General features: G+C 41.0%; 1 protein-coding gene across 1 annotated transcript; it reads right to left on the bottom strand.

Annotated features, from left to right (window-relative positions):
• Window positions 1-787: 787 nt before the first annotated feature.
• CCT8 (chaperonin containing TCP1 subunit 8) lies at window positions 788-11,476 on the bottom strand. Its single transcript, XM_065741786.1, has 15 exons — window positions 11,368-11,476; window positions 9,376-9,466; window positions 8,738-8,817; window positions 7,206-7,355; window positions 6,765-6,945; window positions 6,030-6,091; window positions 5,216-5,353; window positions 4,651-4,829; window positions 3,822-3,888; window positions 3,650-3,737; window positions 3,429-3,544; window positions 2,710-2,781; window positions 2,391-2,555; window positions 2,152-2,271; window positions 788-995 (listed from the first exon to the last, which is right to left on the bottom strand). The coding sequence occupies exons 1-15, from the start codon at window positions 11,425-11,427 to the stop codon at window positions 918-920; spliced, it is 1,647 nt and encodes a 548-aa protein (XP_065597858.1). The 5' UTR covers window positions 11,428-11,476; the 3' UTR covers window positions 788-917.
• Between the last annotated feature and the right edge of the window lie 221 nt (window positions 11,477-11,697).

The raw sequence follows: 11,697 nt of genomic DNA, 5'->3' as shown, positions 1-11,697 counted from the left end.
AATCAGTATGCCAATCCTTCCAAAAACTTGCTGAGTTTTTCAGCCATGCCAGCTACCAACTGTAAGGCAAGCTCTGGTGTAGCTGCTGTATGGCAACCATATTTAGGCATGCTGTAGTTCCAGACTTGATTTAGCTGTCCACTCCCTTCTGGCTGTGAAGGAGTACGGACAGGAGTAATAAAAGAAGGAATTATTGAAGTGGCTTGAATTTCAAGCACAGCTCTTGCAAGGGACCTTAAGGCACACAAACTATTTAGAACCTTAGCAAATTCTATGCATATGTGAAAAATTCCTAGTGCTCTGCATGTACGTGCTCAAATACTTCCCAGCTCACCCCCTCTCCTCTCCATTTGTTGTAAAGCTGCTACAACGAGATGCATTTCACCGCTGTCTGGCTGACGTTTTGAGTGCGTAGAGCCCCTGAACGCACAAGGATGAAAGAGATACCTTAACACAAAATATAGGTACAGACTGCAGCCTGACTGCTGTACTTAATTGTTTCAAAACTCAGTTGACATTTTACACAGACAGAGGAAGGAACAAGGACTGTAATAAGGTGCAAAGGTTATGCGTGTGCTTTCAGTTGTGTTCCTTGTAGCTGGCTTGTGATCAGTCTGACCCAGCGGCCCAGGCAGGGGGATGCTCAGCCCCCAGGGAGAGGTAAGGCCAGGGCTGCCCCCTACCTGACACAGCTGTGCCCAGCAGGGAAGAACAGTATGACAACTCTAACAGTTCCAAATAAAATCACAGTTAACAGAGCAGTAGTAGTAGTAAGTTTATTAAGTGTTCCAAGTTCTGAACTTGACTGAATGCAGTTCATAACTTAAAGGCAAGAGACCAAAACATCGTGACAGGCCCCAACAGGAATATTACAAAACTCACGTTATCACAGAACTTAAGAAGTATAGCTAAGTTGTTCAATCATTTTGGTCTTCATCCCAATCTTTCTTCCCTGAAGGAGGTTTAGGACCACCGGCTGGTTTCGCCATTATGATCTTGAAGATGATGGGGGAAGCAGAAAAAACAAAGTTAGACTCACATTTCTCTCACCTCTGATTTATAGTCCTATGATGCTGACTGAAAATATTTCACAGGTTATGCAGTGCTCTGAACCTAAACATGTGATCATTATTATCCAACTTACTGATACTTGTATTTTTTATTTGAAATTGGCAGCTGAGCCCTGACATACAAAGTGCTTTTACATGCAAAATAGGTTAGTCTAATAAAACACAAGCACTTAAATAAACTAAGTGGTGACTGCTTTACAGGTTGCACATGAAACCAAGCAGAATTATCAGAGCTATTGTTCAGAACTCCAGCCTGGATGCTCCCTTTAAAGCACAAGTTCCACTAGCATTGCTTGGTTAGAGGCTTATTTTCTGCACTCGTTCCAGTGGCAGGTAAGACTAAAACCATCCTCGTCGTTCTTAAAACTAATATTTCATTGAAGAGATATGACTTTGTTTACTATGGCACAAATGAGGATGAAATAAGAAACGAGCACACATTAAACAGCGGTGTTACATGCCCTCAAAAAGAAAGCAGATCCACCATGTGATTGTCAGTATGCTCACACATGCTCTCACACACTGGTACTTCTCTGACAGAGCTTACTGATGCTACTTTTCAGGCTCATCTCTCCAGTCATCCTTATCCCAGTGTCCTTGTTGTTTAGGGACTTTTGGACCACCTGCTGCTTTTGCCATAATAATCTACAGAAATTTTACATGCAAATACATTTTTGCTAGAATTCTGCATGACAAGTGAACATTTTTTACCATTAAGATTATAAACATTTTCCTGAGGTGAGATTTTAACGCAGAAATAATACAAGGGAAAGGGTTTCTTGTGATAACCCTCGGCACGGGTATCAGTTGCCAAATCTTAGAAAAGGAACACTGAACAGCACTTGTTCGGTTGTTGAAATATCTCCACTCATATTCCAAAATATGAGCTCCCCAAGAAACCAAATCCTCATGTTTTGAGAGTAACTTTTGAAACTTCGTTTCAACAAAACTAAGTTTTCCAGCATCGGATTTATATGCCTTGTAATCCCAGAACACTCTCGTACTTTGTATTAGCTTTCTATACACCGAGTTATAGCAGAGGTTTCAGTTTAGCACGCAGACTGCTTTTATTTAAGCTTACCTGATCGACTCGTAGGACAGTTACTGCTGCGTTTGTAGCCAGCTTGATGCCCCAAAATTTTCCCAGGTATGTGTCCAATATGCCAGCTTCTAACATATCCTTCACAGCAGCAGCTTCAGCCTTTAAAACAGGAAAAACCTTTTAAGATTTTACAGGCTTCTATCTAGTAAGTTACTACGTTTTCAAGTTTACAATTTCTGAGGTAATTTTTTCCATAAGTAATGTGAGAAACTGCTTACCTCAATATCAAATCCGACATTTTTGTTGCCTTCCTGATGCACGGCATAAAGTTTGGAGATGACTTCATTTGCCTTTACTCCAGAATTTTCTGCCAATGCTCGAGGAATGGCTTCAAATGCTTCAGCAAACTTCTTGATGGCATACTGGTCAAGCCCAGGACAAGTCTAAAGAGAACACAGTGCAGGCATTTGAAACAACAGTATTATAGGGAAGTACTTTCTTGCCATTCTTCTACTGATTTACATGTAGCTGTTATGTATATAAGTATGTACGTAAGACAAAAAACAAGCCCAGAAACAACCAAAAGAACAGCTGTACCTCTCCATAGGATGTGATCTGCTTGGCTAATTCAATCTCTGTTGCACCACCTCCAGGAACAAGACGTTTATCCTATGGACAGACCACAAAAAACAGAAAACATCTCATTTACCTCTTCATTTCTAGAAATTTTATTTTTTAGAACACTTTATCAAGAGACATTTACCAGAATGTAATCATTTCTTCCAAATATCCTTCAAGAAAGATAATAATGCAGGCTCATTTTGTTCTCTTCGTATAAGTCATTTCAATTACTCATAAGCTGAAGACTGAATTCCTGGTGGTTTTTTTGTTTTTTTTTCCATCTTTTCCACTAACTGTTAAGTACTTAGGAAACAGTATGCATAAAATGAATCTACTATAAGCTAAGTTTAATATATCAAGAGTTATCACAATGGTTTTGGTTTGTGTTTGAAAAAAAAAAAACCATAAAAATTTTATAACCCTTTGGCAAGCCAGCATTTACTCAAGAACTCCCAGTCTTCTCAACAGAAAAGTGATCATCATAAGCCATCTACAGACAGCCATAAATGTACTGATGAGAACACTGGCAACAATCTTCTTTGCACAGTGTTTTCAACCCATCAAAAATGCTCCTGAATTGATAATGTAAGTGGAAGTTAATGCCTTTACAACAAACAACCCCAAAGCAAACAGGGACCTTGCCTCAAACTAATCCATAGCTCAGTTTTGACAACAGAAACATTCTAAGTACTTACCCTTGTGAGTACTTTGAAAGTATTTACACCATCATCAACTGCTCTCTCGATATCATCCATCAGATTGTCTGTAGATCCACGAATGAGTATAGTAGAAATAGCACCATCCTCCTTTTCTGTTTGGAGAGAGATGCTCATTACCAAGCTAATTTTTTAGATGTAAATACATGAGTACCATCCTCATAGAACAGTAGCATTAGAACTCTACAGAACATACATACCGTGCTTAAACACAACAACTTGCGTATCTCCAACCTCTGACAAATACACACTATTGCAGTGACCCATTTCTTCTAAGGTAGGGGGGGTCTGGAAGAAGAAAAAAACAAAGGTCAGGAGGCGATCCTACTCATCAGTGGTCTCCTATCCACCCCTGATCTGAAAATCCCATACCAGTCTGGGTAGGGCCGTTGCACCAACAGTTTTGCACAGTCTTCTCAGATCCCATTTGGAGTTCAACCTTTCAAAAACAAAAGCAGCCTGGTTATTCACAAGTTCCACAAGTTCTAACACAAATAAGTATTCTCCCCTTAACTTGACAGCATTCTGTCAACTATGACATCCAACAAAACGTACTGCATCAATTAAAAGAGATTCTATACAATGACTTTTTTAATAGTTTGAAAACAAGTAATCCAAATGGATGGAAATTACCAATCTTGTACTGCATAACACTTCAGCTGATTTTTACACCACCTCTGTAATAATCTAAGAAATCACGCTTCACCTGCAGCAGTTCACAATTTTAAGACAGCATTGATAAAGTTAGTTTTTAGCAACTTATCTACATAAGATGTGAAAGGCACTATCACGTGATTTGTCTTTATGTTCTGCAGAATGTACTTTTAAGCAGACTGAAGGTCCACAGAAGTGGCTGAAAAGTATTAGAAATTAGTTCTTCCATTCATCAGCGTAACAGTGATGCACAGAGATGCAGCTCATCATTGCAAATGTTTCATATAATGACTGTCCAGGAAGAATCCTCATGATAATAACATGTTTGTGGATGCAGCTGAGTAGTACCCACTTAGTTACCACATAAAGGTTAAATACTATCAGGAAACATAAGCTAGGAAACCACCACTGCACCTCAGGTTTTTAACTACTACAAAAACAGCCTGCAGTACTCTGCACTGTAAGTCATTTGAGAGGCCAGAGACAATACACCATGTACATTTCATACATCTGGTAAAGCAAATGTCTCATGTATTCTAGTGCTTACCTGACTATCATAAGATTGTATTTGTTGGCATAATGAAGTGCCATGTCTGCCACTTTGCCACCTGTTACAACTACATTTGCACCACTATCAGCAATAGCTTTGACTTGCACATCCATTAGGTTTTCTTCTCCCTTGCTGAAATTCATCAGCTCTTCAGCATTCTTTATTAGCACGGTGCCCTAGTATAAAACACACGCAAACACACCAATTCAGTGTCAACTAAAAACCCTAAAAGTTTTAGACAAATTACTGTCTCCCAACCTATCCATAAACCTCAATTCTGCTTACTGTGTCACACTGACACACTTTCCAGGCAACACAGGATTAAAAGAAAAAGAATAACCAACAAAAAACACAAGACCCACCCACACCATCAAAACCCCTATCGAGCAAAATTAGGTTCAGAAGTTTTCTATGAACTTTTTTAGACTAATGAACTCAGTCTTAACAAATATATCTTAATCACCAAGTGTCAAAAATATTTATAGTTAAGTCTAAAAATAAGAGGCTAAGAGCCACAAATAAGCATATGTAGATACATAATTTATTTTGAGCTTCTACATACCTTAGTTTCAGTTATCATACCATCAAAAGGGCAGGAATACACAGCTATTTTTGCATCTTTGACAGAAGTAACATCTCCTTCAGTTTCCTTTTTAAAAACCATGCCATGTAGCACTGATGAAGCAGAGACACCAGCACCCTGGTAGAAAAGAGATAGAAGGGAAAGAAAGTCGCATCACTCATCATTTCATGTACTGCCAGAAAGCTGCACTACACTTTCCAAAAGCAGTCCCTACATTTACTTGAACCTACCAATCCCCACTGCCACACAAACAGAAGACAAGACTTAAGGAAAAAATAGGAAGGGGAAAAATCTTTGCTCCAGTTCTACACAATCTCTTGAGGCCTAAAGTCCCACTTTGAAAAAACGGGTTAGGTATTAGCAACGATTTCTTCTCAGCAAGAGCAGTGAGGCACTGCCCAGGGAGGTGGTGCAGTCACCATCCCTGGAGATGTTCAGGAGCCATGCGGACGTGGCACTGAGGGATGTGGTCAGTGGGCACGGTGGGGGTGGGCTGATGGTTGGACTGGGTGATCTTAGGGGTCTTTTCCAACCTTAATGATTCTATGCTTCTACTACAAAGCAGCAGTCCCTGTAGATAATTAACATATCTGATTTAATGCAAATTTTATCAATTTCTATTTCTGAAATCAGCTACTGGGCAGTAAACAAGGAACGTGGAGACCAATTTCCAAAACATGCTACAGCACAACAGAGATTAGAACAGTAGAGGCATTTTCAAAAGTAGAAAGGCCTAAAAACTAAGTAATTTCATTAAACTTCTTAGCTTACAGTAAATCTATACTCAACTTACCACAATCTTGCACACTCTGATATTATCAACATTGAAATGACCCGAATCAGGAAGAATAGAAACTGTTTGGAAGGAGAAAAAAATATATATTTGTGTTGCTTAATGAGTCAAGTAAGATTACGACACCATAAATAAAACCTAGAGCTTTTCCTGAAGTACTAGAGTTCTATCGTTTGAACTGCCTAATTAAAGGTAATTGGATTTCCCACTTTTTCCCACTAAATTCTTTTTAAAACGTAGCAGTATTCAGAAAGCAACATTAATTTAACTGCCAGCCTGAATGAAATCCAAAGATCCATTTAGAAACTCATGTTTGAATGAAGCCTGACCCAGAGTATTTTTAGGAAGCACTTAAACTACATGTTTTACTTTGAAGTCTAAAAGGAGAAACCAACAGCTCAATACAACTACAGTCCTGCTTTCATTGTTCTGTGGCTGAGACTAGCAACAGCTTTTCTGAAGTGGACTGTATTTCCTTCAAGTCAAAAAAGGCCAGGAAAGATGGGTTTCAGCTTGAAAGACATAAAAGTAAGCAACTACTTCCAAATCTAGTAGAAAGTACAGGGTTTTTCTAAGCCACAAAGTCAATGAAGAGTTCAACACCAGAAACATTATACTCATTCCAGAGGCCAATGTATTTCATTAAACTTGATAAACCATCCAGGCCGTGAAGAACCACAAGCAAAAACACTCAGTTTTTTAGATGCATGCACAGATACGTTCTTATGTACTTACCACAGGCTTGAGCAATAAGCTTTGACAAAAAACTTTCATTGCCATACTGTTTGCTCATTACTGAAGTATGCAACAAAGATGCCACTTCATCAACATCTCTAAGGTTCTTTGCAGAACAGCACACCAAATCCGGAAGAATTTCTAGAGCTTTCTTGCACGCTTTTTCATATCCTTCAATCACCTGTGCAACAACAGCAAATATTTACTACTGTACCTCACTGTGCATTCACACTGCCTATGTTTCCTTTTAGAAGTTCACTAAATCAAACAGATGAAAAAGCATACCAGGGAAACAAGCAATCACAAGCAGCAAACACAATACATCTCTAATTAAAAATTAATTCAAATGACATACACCATTCACAGCACTCTGACTTGAAAACAGTGAGCAGCTGCAGTCTGAACTCAAGACTCATGTACTGCATTAACAATGTAACTTGCCTCTGAGACTGATAATCCCATCCTCAGAAGGTCTTCTGCTAACTCCAGCAGGACTCCAGCAAAAACAAGCACAAAGTTGGTTCCATCTCCAACTTCTTGCTCTTGCATGTGGGAAGCCATCACAAGCATTTTTGCAGCAGGGTGCTGGACCTATAAAAGAAGGTGCACACCTTTGTCACTAACACCACTGCCACCCCATCTATACTGCAGTTCCAGGTTTTTGTGTGCACCCAGGAGAAGCGCTCTCATTTCAGTTCTATCTGAAGATACATAGAATGCAGAAAGTAGAAAAAAAAAAGCAGAACAGATCAATTGGGTAATTTCTATAATAAGAAAAAGTACAAATATCTATGAAAAATAACAAAGAACTGAACATCTTCCCTACAACTTGAGTCCAACATTCTCATTATCGGTTCTATACTATTTTTGCAGTGTGCCCAAGTCTCACCATCACATTCTGCAACATGAAAGAATCCTGAATTTAGACCTTCAAGTTCAATTTGTATGTGTAACACATGAAGTAAATTTCTAAACTACAGTTTAGTAGTTTAGTCTAGTGTTTTATCCACTTAAGAGACTACACTGCTTTCCCTTTTGTTTTCCCTCAAGTGTAATAAAAACTCTACATTCTTGAATATAACTGGAGTATCTGATACTTTAATGTCATCAATACTGCTTTTCCCAGTAGATTAAGCAGTAAGTTGACTTGAGTCTTGCATAGTTATTCTACTTCAACCACATACTAATGCAACAGGTTACGTAAGATAATGATACTGGTTTGAGGAAACTATCCTACAGTTGACAAAGTTTACTGCTAACTATTTTAGAATAATTTTTTTTTATCTAAGAGTAGAACTCAGTAATTTCTATTACACATCTGACATCCTTCCTACAATTTTTTTTACTTTACCTAGAAGTGGGTGCTGTTATATCCCCATCTTCATAAATCCAATTATCATATTCTAAGCAAACAGAAGAACGTGGCAACCACCACAAGACAAACACAAAGGCTATTTCATTCAAGTTTGCCAAACACCATACTGTCTAGACTTACTCTTTTATAAACCTACACTGGTTTGGGAGGAAAAGAAGTAGTCATTTACTAACCATCTTCTGCAACTGCTTGATGCTTCTTTACAGAAGGGTTCAACCCCTCATGCTGGGTACAGTCCAGTTATTTTACCCAAATCCAATGACAAATGTAAACACAAAATGGCATATATAATAGGAGGGTGACATAAAATTCCTAACAACGGAGCCACAGTGACCCACGCTAAAAGGAACAAGTTACAACCACTTACAAAGCTGTACTGAGGAGGTTCAGACTGAACATCAGGAAGTTTACCATCAAGGTCACACACTGCAACAGGCTTTTGCACTTGTTAATGCCCCATGGCTTTTGGTGTTTAGGACACATTTGGACACCATTCCCAACAACGGCATCTAGCTTTTGGTTAGTCCTGAAGCGGTCAGGTAGTTGGACTTTAATCTTTAGAGGTCTCTTCCAACCGACCCATTCCAAGAGAACTCACCTCCAGCTCTCTCAAGATAGTAGCAGCATCATTTGTAACAAAAAGCTTCTCCAGATGATTGATAACCATTTTGTTCATTCCTAATGGGGAAAAAATCCATTAGGCACAGAAATACAGTTCCCATAGCTTCCCAGTTCATCTGGTACATGAAAACATGAGCCCTGTTTTTAACTTCAGATTCTTATGTATTTTTGTGAAGTAACACTAGGGAGAGCGTTACATTACAAAGAACTTATTTCTGAACAAGCAGTTTTCTTTTCAGAAATATTGGAGTATGGTTTAATTAACTACCACTGGAGAACACCACTGTTCTGCTGTATCAGAACACAGTACGATTACACTGATCGTGACTATCTACAAGGTTACCACCTTCCCTCTCATTTCTGTAGGTCTTCCATATAGCAGTAAGACAGCAAAGAGGACAACATAACTGCAGCAAAACAGGAACAAAAACCCAGGAAAGGCAGGTACACAGTGCATAACTGAAGAACTAACCAGACAAAAACAATGAGTATTATAGCCACAACAACTACACCTGGAGTTGTACAGTAAGTCCAACATCTTCATTCAAGAAACAATTGTCAAAGCAGGATGAGCCTTTAGACACATCAGCTACAACAGTTTCAGGATTTACTTACCATTGGGTCCATAAGCTGTACGGGTGGTTTGAGCAAGTTCTTTGCATGCCTGGATGTTCCTGTAGACAGCTTCCTCTAGTCCTGAGTAATGCTAAAAGCAAACAGATGAAGAAAAACTGCTCAGAACTAGTCAATTTTCAAAGAAGCAGTGATAATCTATCAAGTTAGCAAAACTTTCAGATAGAACTGATGCTTCACAAAAAGTTTAAACTAAACTTTACCCAAAGACACTGAGATGTTGCATGTGCTCCCACTCAACTTAGCAAGCACAGGAAGTTTCCAAACAGAAAGCTGTATAAGTGACTTGATTTTTTAGTGCTTGCATCTTACTTCCTCTCAAGAAAAAATTACAGAACCATTTGAGTTGGAAGGAAACTTGAAAGGTCACCTGGTCCAACTCCCCTACAATGAGCAGGGATACCCACAACTGCATCAGGTACTCAGAGCACCATCCAGCCTGACCTTGACTGTCTCTAGGGATGGGGCATCCATCACCTTTCTGGGCAACCTGTACCAGTGCTTTACTACCCTTATGGTAAAAAAAACTCCTGCATTATATGCAATCTAAATCTCTCCTATTTCAATTCCAAACCATTTTCCCTTGTCCTATCATAATAGCTAACGCTGATAAAAAGCCTGTTTCCTTTTTTCTCAAAGACCTCCTTTAGATGGTGAAAGGCTACTAAATAAAATATTAATGGCATACTAAACGAAGATAGAAAATAACTAAGAGCAGCCTGGAGAAAGAAGGGAAGAGCAGGGGCATGTGACAAAGTGCTTTGCTTCTTTACTCACAACTCTGTTTCACAAAATCATTTAACTGTCTTACATTCAAATGAGGGGCTCAAAAATTTAAGAGTAAAATGGTTTGCACTTCTTTAATTCAGTGACTTAATTTAACACATTGGAGCGTGTATGTCCATGCACCAAGTGACATGGATTAGTCATTAGACTCAGGTCAGGATGATGGCTAGTCTTAATGATCATTATGCTTTTTCCAGCCTAAATGACTTTATGATTCAGAAACTATTGGTGTTTGAGAAGGTGATCAGCCTAGCTTCAGTTTAGAAGAATGGATCTCCTGAGAGGGCCTTACTTATAAACCATGCAAGAAACAGACTATACCCCATAAGAGAAGAGAGAATCATAGAACAGTCTGGATTGGAAGGGACCTTTAACATCATGTAGTTCCAACCCACCTGCAATATATAGGCAGGGACACATCCCTCTAGAGCAGGTTGCTCAAAGCCCCATCCAGCTTGGACTTGAATGCATACAGGGAGAGGGCATCCACAACACTGCTGGGCAACTTGTGCCAGTGTCTCACCACCCTCACAGTAAAGAATTTCTTCTTAACATCTAGTCTAAGTTTGCCCTTTCCTAGTTTAAAACCATCTCTCCTCATCCTGTTGCTACCTGCCCTTATAAAAAGGCCCTCCCCAGCTTTCCTGTAAGCCCCCTGCAGTTACTGGAAGGCTGCTATAAGCATGTGGCTCCATTGTAACTATTCTCTAAATGAGAAGAAAGCACCTCAGAACTCGCTCGTCTGGTAGAACACAGCTCTCCCTACGGCTGCTCTTTTTCTTCCTTTGGAGCACCAGCACCTAGAGCACCCTGCTCTCCCCCACCCCTAGAAGAGGCCGTTCCTTCTCTCCAAGGCGCAAACAGCGTGCTGAGCCGGCGCTACTGCAAGTGAGCTGAGCAACAAGAACTCTCCTCCTTTTTTCCCCACCCACAAGAAAAATAAGCTGCTTCCTTTCTACCTCGGCTCTATCTCCGACCGCAACGAGGCTCCAGCAGCAGAGCCTTCTAGAAGGCCGCCCCCAGCACGCAGCCACGCGGGGTCGGGGGCCGCAGCCGGGAGCCCAGGCCGCGCCGGGCCGCGTGGAGCCGCCGCGCTCTTCCAGAACCTTCCCCGCCCGCTCGCAGCGGGAGAAGGGAGAGGATGAAGGATGGACGATGGAGGCGCGCACAGCGCGGGGCCGCTCTCACCTTCGCCCCCTCCTTGAGCATCTGGGCGAAGCCCGGGGCTTTGGGGACGTGCAGCGCCATGGCTCCGCTCCGCTCCGCTCCGCTCCAGTAGCGCCGCGCCTCAGGATGGCCGGACTCGCAGCGCGCATGCGCGGTGAGAGAGGCGGGCCCGCAGGCACAGCCAGCTGCTGCCGGGGAGATCGAGCGCGCGCTCCCGCTTCTCCTCAGCGCGGCCGGGATGCGCGCTCCGGTTCATCCTTCCAGGTGGCTGTAGAGAGGGCCGTCCTCCCTCAGCCTCTTCGTCTCCAGACTAAGCAGCCTCAGCTGCTCCTCACCCCTTTGGTTTTCTAG

Source organism: Cyrtonyx montezumae, unplaced genomic scaffold, assembly GCF_038088225.1.
Source record: "Cyrtonyx montezumae isolate F1298 unplaced genomic scaffold, pur_monq_1.0 scaffold_3, whole genome shotgun sequence".
Classification (NCBI taxonomy): domain Eukaryota; kingdom Metazoa; phylum Chordata; class Aves; order Galliformes; family Odontophoridae; genus Cyrtonyx; species Cyrtonyx montezumae.
This window is presented reverse-complemented; position numbering and strand designations above follow the sequence as displayed.